Raw genomic sequence first — 16,686 nt, forward strand, 5'->3', positions numbered from 1 at the left:
AAATGTTCTGAATAAGTTCCATGAACATTGGACAATACGTTAGACAACTTCTAGGCCTCCATTTTATGCTAATAAACATTTTCAACAAAGTTGGTACCAATCATATAAAAACTGAGTGAGTTAAACAGCAGAAACAACACAATGCACACATATTAATGAATTGTCAATACATTTACAATAAACGAGTTAAACAACATTTCGATCGTGACGCTCACTGAATATTGGCTATTAGACATTATGAGACATCACGGATTTGGCCTTCTGCTTTAATATTCCTATATATAATTTAACACAATAAATATCAAATTCCACTCAAATAAGTGTATTGATATTTACTTTAGAAGTCTTTATAAATCATATGACTCCTCTGTCGTAACAAGTTTTGACTGTATGAACATGATTTCAACAAACCGAGCAGAAGACAATTATGAGACTTTACATGCCACATAACGAATTTCTGGGCCTTGCAGTTTCAGGGGAGATGTTCTAGAGTTTTTGGAAAATACATATACCAAAACATGTAACCCTTAAGGCGGGGCAAATTTTTACCCCAGGTGCACGATTCTAACAAAAGTGGCAGAGGATTACCATATGATGTTAAAGGGAGATTATACGATTTTTATATGTGTTATATTGTAATATGTTGATAAAAATATGTTACAATAACACTAAATAGGAAAAATAATCAAAATTATACATTGAAGACGAATTTCATAAAATGCAGCAGAGACAAATAAGCGCCCCAAGCCGATTGTGACGAAGATATTTCGTACATATTTTCCTACAATAACCGAAGCATTCTTTATGTTATTAGGATCGGAGTTAGTGTCGGAGGGTCATGTGAATTGATATCGTTGCAGGAAATTAAAATGATCCGTAAAACAAAATTCAGATTCACATTGTACATGCATGATATACATGCTTGCGATTTCAACTGTACATATATTTTCGATTTTAGAATTAAATATCTGGCTTATTTAGCATTTTTAACCAGGTTTTCCGAAGGAAAAAACCGGTTATTAGATTGGCGAATGTCGGCGGGCAGGCGTGCTTGCGGGCTGGCGGGCGGAACAAGCTTGTCCGGGCCATAACTTTGACGTTCAATGTGTGATTTTAAAATCATTCGGCACATTTGTTCACCATCATTAGACGATGTGTCGCGCGAAAGAATTACGTCGATTTCTCAAAGGTCATGGTTACACTTTGAGTTCAAAGGTCAAAAATGGCCATAAATGAGCTTGTTTGGGCCATAACTTTGTCATTCATTGGAACCATGTGTCGCACGAAAGAACACGTCAATATCTCCAAGGTCAAGGTCGCCATGACTAAAAATAGATTTATTTTGAAACAAAGGGTGTTAATTTTGTTTGTTCAGATCAAAAGTTCAGTTTGAGTTGTTACCCTTTATTAGACTTTTTCACAATGAAAACCTGGTTTTGTGACAATTTTGTCCCTTGTGCGACACATGTTCTCCTTAACTTTTATTTTAAATATTTGACAAAATCGTATTATCTTCCTTTAACCTAAATATAAAACCCCCGACTTTTTACAGTCATTTCCTGTGAATCTATATAAATCATTTGACCCATGGCGGGGCCAGTTTTAATCCCAGGGGCATGGTGTGAAGTTCAACAAACCTTTATCGTGACACTAGCTCTAAATGAATCCATTGTTCGTGTGACATACATGGTACCATTTGTTAATGATCTTCATGTTCATAGCATGAATACAGTATTGCGACTCCTATAACAAACGCAAAATATATAATAGGCTATGGGCTTTGTAAATTCACATAGCCGAACGCTTTTTGACACTTCATCTTAGACCATCTAAAAATTGGGTGGCAGACGTCCCCCCCCCCCCCCAGACGTTTCCTCCCTAGACGTTTCACCCCCATTTTGGGGGTGAAACGTCTGCATAATATGAACATGTATATTAGAAGTAGTTATTTGTAATAATGCCGGGATATGTGAAAAAAAATAACTTTATCAATTAGTATTTAAATTGAGTGCGTTTTATGTCATAATAATTAATGATTTAAAAACAAATTGATGTAAGTTGAGTTCTGAGTGATTAGATATTAATTTCTGATTTTTGATGGTTGTTTTTAGGGAAGCCTCTAACAATTTTACCTATTAAAAAGATCTTATTATAATTGTTTTTATAAGTGCCTGAATTTTTTCTTTCATAAATTGAGATCATTTAAAAATTGAGTAAAAGCACAGCTTTAATGTTCTTTGATGGTCATTTTAAGTGGAATATTATGTTACAAATTAAACAATTATAACTTTTGTATTAATGAATTGAGTAAAAGCTCACCTTTGATGTTCTTTGATGATAATTTTAAGTGGAATAGTATGTTACAAAGTAAACAACTATAATTATTGAATTAATGAATTCATTTTGCTACAAACAAATTCATGTGTTACCTCTAAAAAATACTCTTTAAAAATGAAAGGAAACACAAGAATGAAAATATTTCAAAACCAGGCAAATAATAAGAAAGTTATGAGAGTTTGGAATATTTTTCTATATTCTATTAACTAAGTAAACAATTGACCACGCTCCATTTTCTGAATTTCATATTGACGTCTATATATCACTATTACATTATTGTTTTCGTTTGAATTTTTTACATATTGATTCAGTCTGTCATCAAGATTATCATATAATAAAAAGTTTAACACTAAAATGTTTAGTTATGCTGAATATGTGCTATTACTTTTTACCATCCCAATTTAAAAATTAATTTAATCTGTAGCCAAAAAAATGTGACAGCATTTTAATGTTTTCGCTAATATTAAGTAACAACACATACCAACCAGTATACAAGATATCAGGCACTTATGGTGTACCGTAATCTACAAGCATTGATAAGATTAGCAAGATAAAAGCTTTTGTACAATGGGTACTTATGGTGCAATATACAGGCCCTTTTATCAGCATTGTTGAGATTAGGTGACTTCTGTAAAGGGGGATAGACATTCATAAGATGAGATTAGCACATTATCGTACAAAAAACATTTTTTAATAGTTTATCACTGCATTAATTATTATTTATGAATTGATTTGAATTGACTTCATTAATTGTTTTACACATGGTAATCATAGATGAATCTGTTGTATACAAATTTCACTTTCAAAAGAAAATACATCAATCATATACATGTATGAGCTACCCAGCGTATAATATCTTTAAAAAATCTACAAATAACAGACATAGTTATTATGTATAATATGTGCTAAGGTAAACATATTGTAAAACTGATATATTTCATATTTTTGCATTTAAAACTTTTTTTTTTAATTTGTAAAGTTATTAATTTTTCCTTAAATTCCAAAAATCATTAAATAAAAGTTTTTGTGCTATTTAATATTATTAATATCATTGAGTTAAATTATTAAAATATCAATAAGTTTTGATTACATTTGCTAATTATATGATTAATAATGAAATAATGTGCAAGGAAAGTGCAATTCTGTTTTAACAAGGGCTGTTTGTAAAACATGCATGTCCCCCATATGGACTGTTAGTTGTAGTGGCAGCCATTGTGTGAATACGTTTTTTGTCACTGTGACCTTAACCTTTGACCTAATGTAAGATATCATCCGGAAACCATTGTACTCTTTCAAGTCCCTGTGACCTTGACCTTTGACCTAGTGACCTGAAAATCAATAGGGGTAAATTGCCAGTCATGATCAATGTACCTATGAAGTTTTATGATCCTAGGTGTAAGCATTCTTGAGTTATCATCCGGAAACCATTTTACTATTTCGAGTCACTGTGACCTTGACCTTTGACCTTGTGACCTAACAAGAGCTGTCAGAGGACAGCGCGCTCGACTATTCGAGTGCTTGACAGTATTACGTAAGCCATCATGGGGAAATTGTTCATATTCAATAATTTATTAGACGATCTTTTAAAAATAAAAAAAGGAAAAAAAAAATTTTGGGGAGGGGTAGGGGGGGGGTACGGGGGGTGAGAGGGGGGTATAATGTGGGGTGTGGTAATTTATTAGATGTTAAAAAAAAAAATTGGGGGGGGGGGATGGGGGGGTAGGGGGGGTGAGAGGGGGGTATAATGTGGGGTGTGGTTATTTATTAGATGTTTAAAAATTTATTTAATTTTTTTTTGGGGGGGGTGGGGGGGTGGGGGGGTAGGGGGTGAGAGGGGGGTATAATGTGGGGTGTGGTAATTTATTAAATGTTTAAAACAAGATGCGTTTGTGAATCACAATGTCCCCCTATATGATGCTTGACCTTGTAAGATGACCTTGACCTTGTGAAGGATGACCTTGACCTTTCACCACTCAAAATGTGCAGCTCCATTAGATACACATGCATGCCAAATATCAAGTTGCTATCTTCAATATTGCAAAAGTATTCATAAAATAAGCGATTTGGGCCACATATATTTGACCTCTGACCTTCAAGGATGACCTTGACCTCGACCTTTCACCACTCAAAATGTGCAGCTCCATGAGATGCACATGCATGCCAAATATCTCACACTGACATGAACAAATATCCTCTTTTTATTAAACATGAAATTTAAACTTATTGCATTTGTTTCCCCTGTATAAAAGTAAGATATAATAGTGAATTACCTCCCCTGTTCTGCTCATATTTATATTAATCAACAAAATTAAACATTAACACAATATTTAATATACAAAATATACAAAAAATCTCATATTCTGATAATATTTTTACTGATCCACTTTATTTTACTCAAATGATGATGTTTCATTGGACTGATAATTATAGATTTAGGATAACAGACCAGTTGCTTCAGTTATATTGTTCAGAGTTCGCCCTGTTGGCCGCGTATGCGTCCTTAAGTTATCATCCAAAAACCATTTGATTATTTCGGGTCATCGTGACCTTGACCTTTGATCTAGTGACCTCAAAATCAATAGGGGTCATCTGCGAGTCATGATCAATGTACCTATGAAGTTTCATGATCCTAGGCCCAAGCGTTCTTGAGTTATTATCCGGAAACCACCTGGTGGACGGACCAACAGACCGACCGACAGACCGACATGTGCAAAGCAATATACCCCCTCTTCTGCGAAGGGGGGCATAATTAGTCTAAATTAGTTATTATTAAAAATTAAAATATCAGTGACATTCAATAATTTGATTATACACATATGAATGGATGAAACAAATAAAATTGTTGATAGTTACATGGTGTATTTATTTATCATATTTAACTGTTACACGGAAAACAGTTTTGAAATATAATAAAAATGTGATTTTACCATTTTTCAATTCACCAATTGACGCTATTTAATTGTATTAAAAACAACAAACAACTACAGTTCAAAAACCCTGCCCAGGTTGACTCAAACTGGAATAAGGAGTTAATAGGCTATTAAAAATAGGTTTGGATTACACATTATTCTTGGTTGCATTCATGCTCCCAAATGAGCAACATGTATAAGATACTCAGTAAGATTTTGAGAATATTCCATTTATTCCACTAGTACACCAACATGCACTTACTAATGATTTACATGCATTCATTACACAGTTAAACCACAAAACTGAATTATAAAACAAAAACAAACAAACAAGCTGCTTCATAGATAAAGTTAATTAAAGACTTATAAACAAAATAATCATTTTGATAATAAATCAAGATCATACTTCAACCAATTATAAATTTATTGGGGGGGGGGGGGGGGGGGGGGGGGGGGGAAACGTCTGCACTAAAACTAAAATGGGGAGGAAACATCTTGGGGGGTAAACGTCTGGGGAGGAAACGTCTTGGGGGGGGGGGGGGGGGGGGGGAAACGTCCGGAAAACCTGAAAATTAATGAACATGAATTTTCTTTTTGATGGCCATTCTCGCATAAATCATTGTATTCCTTTCTTTTGCTTTAACGCATAAACACACTTATTTTGAAAATCTAATGGAAAGGAATTGTAAAAAAAACAACATTTCAACAGTTCATATTTCTGAACACTACTTGAAAAACATTTAATTAGATTGACAAGGCATTTCAAAATTGTTAACTGTATATGATTAAAGTACTTGTAATCAAATTCCATTTCAATAATGGGTGCATTTTTTTAAATAAATAGTTTGAGTGTCAAGCATGTAATGAAAGTGATTCAATGGGTTTTTATTAAAATTGCACGAAACGTCAATTGGACAGCGTTATACAATGCAGTTATTTTTTTAGAAAATATATATCACAGATTATTAAATCAGAATGGGTATAACCTATCCCGACATTCTGAAATATCCTATTGATATTTTTGACAACTTTAAGGTAATATTGAGCATATGTCAATACAAAAGACTCTGGTTATTGTCCCCTACCGGTGAAACCGGAGGGGACTTATGGTTTGAGCTCCGTCTGTCAGTCAGTCCGTCACACTTTTCTGTATCCTGCGATAACTTTAAAAGTTCTTCATATTTTTTCATGAAACTTAAAACATTGAAAGATAATACGCTTTGAAATAAAAAACAAATTTTTTACCTTGAAGGATGACCTTGACCTTGAACTTCCACCACGCAAAATGTGCAGCTTCATGAGATACACATGCTTGCCAAATATCAAGTTGCTATCTTCAATATTGCAAAAGTTATGGCCAACGTTAAAGTTGTTTTTCGGACGGACGGACAGACTGACAAACTGACTGACGAACAGTTCAACTGCTATATGCCACCCTACCAGGGGCATAAAAATACTGACAATGGTGGAATTTCACCGGTAGGGAACCACATTGCTTGGCAATCTCTTGTTTGATCTAGACCATATGACATACATTTACTGGGAAGGCCAATTTCAAGTGAAAGCTATTGAACGTGTGTATGAGAAGTATAAGCATTTCAAATATTATAATTGGACAATAGAATAACTTCAGGGTTGTTATTTCTGCTCAATATACACTTAGAGATTTTTCTTATGCAACATGTATTCAAATCAATATAGCTCTGTTTGTTTATAATGGATTCTTTTGAAATTTAGACTCACGCTTATTAAACACATATCTAATTCTTCATGTAAATTTTATTGAAATTGATCAACAAAAAAATATCAAACATAATAAATTAAAAAACCAACATGCAAAAGTATAATTCTTAAAATAGTACAACATATAATAATAATGTGAAAGGTAAAAACGCAATAACTTACACGTCTTAATGACCGACAGCCTTGCAATATTGCCATTCTGAATATTCATATGAGTCATATTTTGTTAATTAATGTTACGTTTTCCTTATTTAAAAATCCACCAAGAACGATGGAATTGAAATTAAATTGGAATTATATAGCGTTTACTACGCTTGGTGACTTTTCTAACGCAATATTTTTCAAACTAAAATATCTTAGTTATGAGAAAATATTTTGATTTAAAATTGTACATGTAATCATTTGACTACAGTATGTGCAAGCAAACGATATAGGCAACCCATCTGTGACGATCGGACGCCTAAGCATGTGGGGAAGGTATCCTGCAACATGCCAATTGGCGGTTGCTCTCCTGAATTTTTATGGGAGAAATATTGACTTTTAAATTGAATATATGTTTTTCTGGTGTATCAATCAACTTAAAATGAAGAAAATGAAATAAAATTAGAACCATATCGTTTCCACATGCAAAAGATGAAACCACACATACCCCACATGCTAAAGCATCCGATTGTCACAGATGAATGATGTTATCATAATCTGGCACAAAATATTGTCAAATGATCATGTGTGCAATATAAAAACAAATTCTAAACGCATTACAGAGATATTCAAGTTAAAAAAGTGTTGCATTAGAAAAGTCTCCAAGTGTAGTCATCTAATTTTATCAACTTAACGGATCTAAGCAGCTAAAACAACGTCGTGCCAACAGTATTCAAAACATACAAATATACAAAAAGAGCTCTTATTGTGCTTTTTCTTATTTAAACATTTTTTTCAGTGAGATGCTAAGATAAGATAAACAGCCTCCAATCGGATCCCTTTAATCATAAATATAGATGGTTGATGTCAATTATTAGCATAGCTGACTCATAACAATGGTGCTTGTGATGTGTAAGATTGATGTTGATTGACTGGTCTGGATTTGGTAGAGTCAAGATGATACAAGGAAGAAAATTTGCTATGGTAAACAAAAACAAAAAAAATTAGTTTGTGTCAAGTGCAGAAATTTCATGGGTACATTGAAATCTATGATCATAATTTATAATTAATGAAAAACTGTTTTCCAGGGTAGGCCTAGGGGTGTGATCCGATCAAATTTTGTAGTTGAGCACAATAAAATGCCACATACCAAGAATTTTTGGGCCATGTTTTCCAAGGAAAATATTTTTATGTGAGTTTGTAAAATAAGTCTAGTATATAAATCATATGACCCCCTTGATGTGGCCAGTTTTGAACCCAGGACGTGATTTAATCAAACCTAGTAGAAAACAACTATAAAATGAGACAAATATAACATGTGTGGTTTAAGAGATATAATATTTTGCTAATAATATAAATATATTCATACTCTTTATATATAAGAACTTGACAGAAAAAGGGCATGACTTCAGTAATTTGTAGGACAATACAAAACACACATGAATAACATTTGTAAAAATATATTCATGAAACCAGTACTACAGTGTTTGCAGTGTACATTTTTATTTTTTTATTTTCTAACATCTGTATAAAGATCCCATTAAGTGTACACAAGTGTAGGCGTAATATATTACCTACCACTACTTTACATTTTATGTCTGGAAACTTGATATAAACTGAGCATTGCCTTTCATTTAGTATATTTTCTATAAAAATACAAACACACTGTAAATTCAACTGCACCAACAGGTAAATAATACTAACCCATGTTAAGTAGTATCTTATTTTGTCATATGTTTTGTACATCAACATTCTAAATTCGAGTACTCACAAACGCGACTTATAACCCTAATCATTTTCTCTGACATTTTTAAGAGCAAATAACTCAGAAATGGTGAATGTCTGGGGAGGAAAAGTTTCTTGAACATCTATAAGTGTTTTTTTTTGTTCAAAATCGAGGATGGTATCCAGCACCATTGCCAATGGAAACAAGTGCTGTCACCATAGGATGACATATGCCCCCTATAAACGCTTTGATAGAAGTTATTGAAATGCACTAAATGACCCCATGACCTAGACTTTGATCCGGCATGACCCATATTCGAACTTGACCTAGATAATGTCTAGATACAACTTCTGACCAAGTTTGGTAAAGATCGGATGACAATTGCTTGACTTATTGAGCGGAAACTAATTCGGACGGACAGACTGACTGACGGACGGTGCGATTTAAATATGCCTCCAGAACCTATGTTCTGGGGGCATAAAAAGCTCTACAAGTAACACTTATAAAATGTCATATCTGAAACAATTTTATTCTAATTTTTGAAGCATGTGTTAGAAAAAAACAACACTCATGTCCCAATTTTGGTCACAACGCCACAATTTTTCCCAATGCAAAACAATCCGGCTCCATTCCTAAAATGGTGAAAAAAAACACTGTCTATACTTTTTGGCAATATGAAATATTTCATGTTCAAATTTAACAGCTTGAAAAAGAGGAAGACGTTCGTGCAACCAACACAAAACAAATCTGCAAAGTGCCTCCAAATTTACAAACTTCCTGTGGATATCTAAATATTTTGTTTAAAAGAATCTTTAATTATCCATTATAATTAGGGAAATATCATTTAAAACAATATCACTAGCAGGGAGGTAACTCCTGACAAACCAATCTATTTATCCTTCCGTCTTAAATACACTTTGTCAAGGTAGGCATCTTCTCTTGAAAACTGATCTAATATCATCTAACCAGTTGTGACACCTAATGTGGACGCAATTGCAAACATCTAATCTTACCTCAAAGAACTTCTAAAGTGCTTTATATCACTACAAATGTAAAAGGGCAAGGCACAAGATTCACAATTTCTATTCATTGATGTACAGTTTCTTTTGACAATATATCCCTCTTAAACTGAGCTAATCTCTTTGATTTGAGTAACAGCAACAAATGTGCTCTTTCTTCATTAACAAAATTATGATAAACCTGATTTAATGGCAATTTATATATGAAAAGGGGAGGCCAAGTTAGCAATCATTCAACACATACAGTTACTAATCATTGCTGTTAATCGACCTGGGAAACAAATAGGTTTTATTACATTTCACTATTGCCAAATAACCATTGCCGAATAATAGGTTATTAATTCCAAGTGATATTTATATCACTTCATTACACTTCATTACACCTTATAAGGTGTAAATTTAAACACACATGTTTATATTTATAAAAATTGTCCCTAACACTAAAATTTTAAATTGATACAATTGGTATGTTAGTCCATAAACATAACAAATGAGAGCTGTGTTTGTGAAACACATTATGCCCCCTACTGCACCGCTTTGAAGCCATATATTTGACCTTAAGTTTAGTTTAAACCTATTAATTTTAGCTCAATTTGCATCGAAAGCCTGTGGCTTATATAAATGCTCTCGAGTCCGTTTCCTGGGCCAAGAACCAGTACTTGGTGTATTTGGGAGAGATCTAAAGAACGCTTATACGGTGGGGATCAAACTCATGACCTCCCGGTCGCTAGGCGGACACCCTATACATTACACCACGGCAACCTTTGACCTTGGAGGATGACCTTGACCTTTCACCACTGGAAATGTGCAGCTCCATGAGATGGACATGCATGCTAAATATCAAGTTTCTATCTTTCATATTACAAAAGTTATGACCAAGTTTAAAGTTTCTGGACAGACAGACACACAAATACAATGACAGACAAACAGACAGGCCCAAAACAATATACCCCGGATCGAATGATCCGGGGACATAAAAATGCATTTTCAAGCCTGGATGAGATTATTCTCTCATTACAATAAGTGCACAATTTGCTTCTTGAAGAATGCATCAGACAACACAACAAGACAAATTAGGAAACAAGGGGCAAAATTGTCACAAAACCAGGTTTTCAATTTTAAAAAAAGTCCATTTATGGCCATATTTGACTTTCAAACTCAAATTGTGACCTTGACCTTGGAGATATCCGCGTAATTCTTTCGCGCAACACACTGTCTAATGATGGTGAACAAAAATGCCAAATGATTTTAAAATCTGACAATGAACAACAAAGTTATGGCCCACACAAGCTCATTTAAGGCCATTTTTGACTTTCAAACTCAAATTGTGACCTTGACCTTGGAGATATCGACGTAATTCTTTTGCGCAACACACTGTCTAATGATGGTGAAAAAATGTGCCACATGATTTTAAAATCTGACAATGAACGACAAAGTTATGTTACAGACAAGCTTGTTCCGTCCGCCCGCCAGCCCACCAGCCCGCCAGCCGACATTCGCCCATCTAATAACCAGTTTTTTTCTTCTAAAAACCTCGTTAATAAAAGTCTAAACATAGACCAAAAGTCATGTACATGAATGTCTATGTAAACACATTCAATGATGCTTTTGTATTTTACCACACTTTGATGACAACCAAAGTCAAATTCAATACTGAAAAAAATACTAGAAATGTGTTTGTCAGAAACACTATGTCCCCTTCTGCGCCGCTTTGATTTAGTTTTTTGACTTTTGACCTTGAAGGATGACCTTGACCTTTCACCACTCAAAATGTGCAGCTCCATGAGATACACATGCATGCCATATATGAAGCTATCTTCATAATAGCAAAAGTTATTGCAAATGTTAAAGTTTGCGCAAACAAACCAACAGACAGACAGACCAACAGACAGGGCAAAAACAATATGTCCCCCACAATAGTGGTGGGGGACATAAAAAGAACATATCACTTTATTGTTAGTTCTAATGTTCAAAAAGGTACATTTTTATAAGCAAATAACAATATATTTATACACATAATTTTTATAAGCAAATAACAGCATATTTATACACATTATTTATAAGTTCAACCACAAACACAATGTTGTTCTGTAAAATATTACAATTTACAAGCTAAGCAAGTAATGTCATTGAAATATTTATCACATATAACTACACATTTAAGATACACGTGCATTAGATACATGTACAAATAAGCTATTGCACTTTAAGCACCAGTATGTTGTTGTTATTCCACTGTCCCACAATGATGGAGGTTGTTTCGCTGTGGTAGCAGGCTGATTCTGGAGACCACCCTCTCTTCTCTGTCATCAGAGTCTTCTTGCCATCACTGTCCACCTGTATGATTAAGTGGGCCCAGTCTGCACACACCAATACCTGGCCTGCAGGTGTCACATGTATACCATCCAATTGTCCAAATTGACGGTCAACCAAGCATTCCAGGGGAGTTCCATCTCTGGCCAAGGTGACGAGCTTGTGCTGCCAGTGGTTAGTAATGTACAACTTGTCTCCTGTGGGACTCACAGCACACTTGTAAACTGCAAAACATCAAAATATTTAACTAATTTACGTTTAATAGTCTAAATAAACAGTCTGCAGTGATATTCTATCCCGAGTGGTTTGATAACAAGCATCCAAACAACAACCGTTGGTTATTACTGTAATAACCAACGCTGACACGTCGATTATTTCAATTCTCACATATTTTCATGAATAAGATATCTGCGATTTAAAGTTTGTAAATGAGCTTAATATTAACAGAACGTCTCCACTTTTCGGCATAAACGTTATTTCACCACAACAATGACAATCAAATGATGTCGTCTTCATTCATAAACAGTGAGCAGACAATCAAAGTGACGTCATACTTTAATCTCCGTTGGTATATCGGGGTATTAACACATGTTAGTTTTCCTTCTTTGTATACAGAAAAATGAGTTATGTGCCGTGGTAGAATACATAATAATGTAACTTTGCCAATAATATTACATTTCATGTGAATCTACTAGGATTATATTGCTAGAAATATAATACAAAGAATTAGAAATCAAACTCAATGAACTAGAGCGAAAAACTTAAAAAACAAGGGCTGTTTGTAAAACACGCATGCCACTTTGGGCTGTCAGATGTAGTGGCAGCCATTGTGTGAATACGTTTTTTTGTCACTGTGAACTTGACCTTTGACCTAGTGACCTGAAAATCAATAGGGGTCATCTGCCAGTCATGATCTATGTACCTATCATCCGGAACCATTTTACTATTTCGAGTCACTGTGACCTTGACCTTTGACCTAGTGACCTTACAATCAATAGGGGTCGTCTGCCAGTCATGATCAATGTACCTATGAAATTTCATGATCCTAGGCCTTAAGTGTTCTTGAGTTATCATCCGGAAACCATTTTACTGTTTCGAGTCACTGTGACATTGACCTTTGACCTAGTGACCTGAAAATCAATTTGGGTCATTTTCCATTCATGATCAATGTACCTATGAAGTTTCATGATCTTAGGCGTAAGCATTCTTGAGTTAATATCCGGAAACCATTTAACTATTTCGAGTCGCTCTGACCTTGACCTTTGACCTAGTGACCTCAAAATCAATAGGGGTCATCTGCCAGTCATGATCAAACTACCTATGAAGTTTCATGATCCTAGGCCTAAGCATTCTTGAGTTATCATCCGGACACTATTTTACTATTTCGAGTCACTGTGACCTTGACCTTTGACCTAGTGACTTGAAAATCAAAAGGGGTCATCTGCCAGTCATGATCAATCTACCTATGAAGTTTTATGATCCTAGGCCTAAGCGTTCTTGAGTTATCATCCGGAAACCATTTTACTATTTCGAGTCACTGTGACCTTGACCTTTGACCTAGTGACTTGAAAATCAATAGGGGTTATCTGCCAGTCATGATCAATCTACCTATGAAGTTTCATGATCCTAGGCCTAAGCGTTTTTGAGTAATCATCCGGAAACCATTTTAATTATTTCAAGTCACTCTGACCTTGACCTTTGACCTAGTGACCTGACAATCAATAGGGGTCATCTGCCAGTCATGATCAATCTACCTATGAAATTTCATGATCCTAGGCCTAATCTTTCTTGATTACCATCCGGAAACCATCTGGTGGACAGACCGACCGACCGACGGACATGAGCAAAACAATATACCCCTCTTCTTTGAAGGGGGGGGGGGGGTGTTTAAAATAAAATACCAAATAAAAACTTAGCAAGACAAACTCATTCACATTAAACATGTAATGTGTCTGACTTTAGATCATTATTTTTTCACATGACAACAAATATAAAGAACAAAAACTGGCATTGCAATTTTGACAGGTTCTTTAAAGACCAGCGTTCTAGATAACCTGTGTATCAGCGTAATATACGCATTATAAATATCAAGATACACTCAATTTATCATTTCTTTGCATAAATTTAAGCAAGCCAATCTGGACTTGAGCAAATGATGTAAATTCTCTGCCTACAACGTAAAAAAAAAAATGAACCGAGCGGATTGTTTTTCTCCAAAATATGAGACTGGTTATCGTAAAAATTAGAGCTAATTTGTGCGCTGGATTGTAGAAATAGTTAGCCAGTCGGAATGTATTCTCTAAATCATCTATACGCATGGTAAATTTAGTATTGATTTTTTTAACAGACAGTCAAGCCCTTAGGTGTTTATTTACATGAAGAGGTCAGCATGGCTTCCTCGAAGCCAAAACAAATTACTTCTTACAATGCACAGCATAATTGTTAATCAAAGAAAGTTTTATTATTTATGTCCCATCAAAAGTCAATATGGTTGCAATGTAACTAAAAATCATTCATGGTCATTCATGAAATCTTGTTTTTCCCTACTGGGAAATACATGGGCAGGTGTTGCTATTTGTGTCTGCTACACATTTATGCCAGTTCACAATTGCATTCACTTTCCAATGACATGTAATATCCAGCTAATAGTGGTGTGATTCCAGTTTCAAATTGACATGACGCCTGGACAATGATCGCTCCACCCACTTAATCACCTGGCTTAGAGCTCATCAAACCTAGTCAAGTAAACACCAAAATGGCTTCTTTGCCTATAGACTGCATATAGATATACGTGATATTCCTGATGATTTTTATGGACTTTTTCACACTATATAACACTTGTAAAAGGGGTTTGTGTCATAAAGAAATTCTGCAAATGCAAAAATATACGTTTTTAGAGAAAATCAGCTATTTATAACGGTTAAATCGGCACATTAAACACGCTTTCAAACGCTGGCGCGCTTACCGAAATCAAACCTCTTATTACGTGAAATGGTGTTATAAGCAATAAATTAACACTTCTTCGCCGGTATTTACCCTATTATTTTCGAAAATATCAACGAAACATTTCCCATCCGTGTATCTGACACGAAATAGCGCTTTATAACTGGGATTTCGGTGAAGTTTAATGCCCTTTCTGAGCTAGTGGGTACCCAAATTCCACATGTTAATCAGTGTTTTGATTATTATTTAGATCAACTGATTTTTTAAATAAAGCAACAGATTAGGCCAGGGGTCTAGGGGGCCGCAAGGCCCCCAGTGGGTCCAGGGCCACGCCCTTTTAAGGGAATCAGGGAGTCTAAGCCCCCCCAAAAATGAATATGCAACTTTGGCTAAATAGATATCAGTGCTCTGGCTGAAATTCATGATTGACAAAAAAGGAAATAAGACAGGAAAGATAACAACATTATTTTCTTTCTATTAAAATAAATTTTACCTGATGAGAACTTCATCTCACATTTACATCTCACAAGAGTAAGAGTCACTATCACTGTAACTGCTGGTATAATCATCTTCTTAGTAAAATGTCTTAATACGGCACTAAAAGTCACAACAAATGTGAAGGCAGCCGATCTAAGACAGTGCAAAAAAGATAACGAGAACCTAAACAAATATAACAGATAGTTATTAAACAATAACTAACAATATAAATAGGAAGAAAAATCAACTGTGTCATTTTCTTTCTAACCAGAATTTAAGACTAAGCTTTAAATCCCAAATCTAAAAGGTTCATTTTTCTTTTCTCTCCACTCCATTCTGAATTTACATCGGTTTCTGTTACAACGATTCTGATTGGCTCTTTCGTTTAAGACCGACAAATCATCAACGATGTTAAAATAAAAACTGCCTGGTTTGAAATATTTCTGTTACAACGTTTCTGATTGGCTCTTTTGTTTAAGACTGACGAATCGTCAACGATGTTCCATAAAAACGGTGTGGTGGGACACCATTAAATTTTTTTCACTTTAAAATAAAAAAGAGGGCCTGAAAGGCCCAAAGTCGCTCACCTAAGATTCAAAAGAACTGACCTGTTCTGTGCAGCCCAAGATGTCACTAGAACAAAATGTTCTTACCTACTTTAATGACTAGTGAACACCCTGGCAGCCACGTTTTTCAACAGACCAGAAAGATTTTCATACACATACAAGATATCATTTAAACAAATATACTGACAAAGTTTCATGAAGATTTTTAAGTCCATATAAGGAAAAATGCCCCCCCCCACTGGTGGCCATGTTTTTCAAGCAACTGGAACCAATTTTAAACTTGTCCAAAATATCATTGGGACAAATCTTCTGACAAAGTTTCATGATGATTGTACAATAAATATGGCTTCTAGAGTGTTAACAGGGTTTTACTACAGCCATATAAGGAAAAATTGCCACACCTTCATGGCGGCCATGTTTTTCCACCAACCGGAACCATTTTCGTAATCATCCAAGATATCATTGGGACAAATCATCTGACCAAGTTTCATGATGATCAGACAATAAATGTG

General features: G+C 34.7%; 1 protein-coding gene across 1 annotated transcript; it reads right to left on the reverse strand.

Annotated features, from left to right (window-relative positions):
* Positions 1–9,369: 9,369 nt before the first annotated feature.
* On the reverse strand, positions 9,370–16,686 carry LOC127871259 (uncharacterized). Its single transcript, XM_052414012.1, has 2 exons — positions 15,625–16,686; positions 9,370–12,412 (listed from the first exon to the last, which is right to left on the reverse strand). Exons 1-2 carry the CDS (start codon positions 15,698–15,700, stop codon positions 12,072–12,074), a joined length of 417 nt encoding a protein of 138 aa, XP_052269972.1. The 5' UTR covers positions 15,701–16,686; the 3' UTR covers positions 9,370–12,071.

This window comes from Dreissena polymorpha, chromosome 3, assembly GCF_020536995.1.
Source record: "Dreissena polymorpha isolate Duluth1 chromosome 3, UMN_Dpol_1.0, whole genome shotgun sequence".
Classification (NCBI taxonomy): Eukaryota; Metazoa; Mollusca; class Bivalvia; order Myida; family Dreissenidae; genus Dreissena; species Dreissena polymorpha.

Bases quoted from the DNA above. Each gene is read 5' to 3' on its own strand.
- LOC127871259 (XM_052414012.1), bottom strand. From the start codon at position 15,700: ATGATTATACCAGCAGTTACAGTGATAGTGACTCTTACTCTTGTGAGA. The intron at 12,413-15,624 runs GTAAAATTTATT...GATGTTTTGCAG, and splicing joins TGAGATGAAGTTCTCATCAG to TTTACAAGTGTGCTGTGAGT.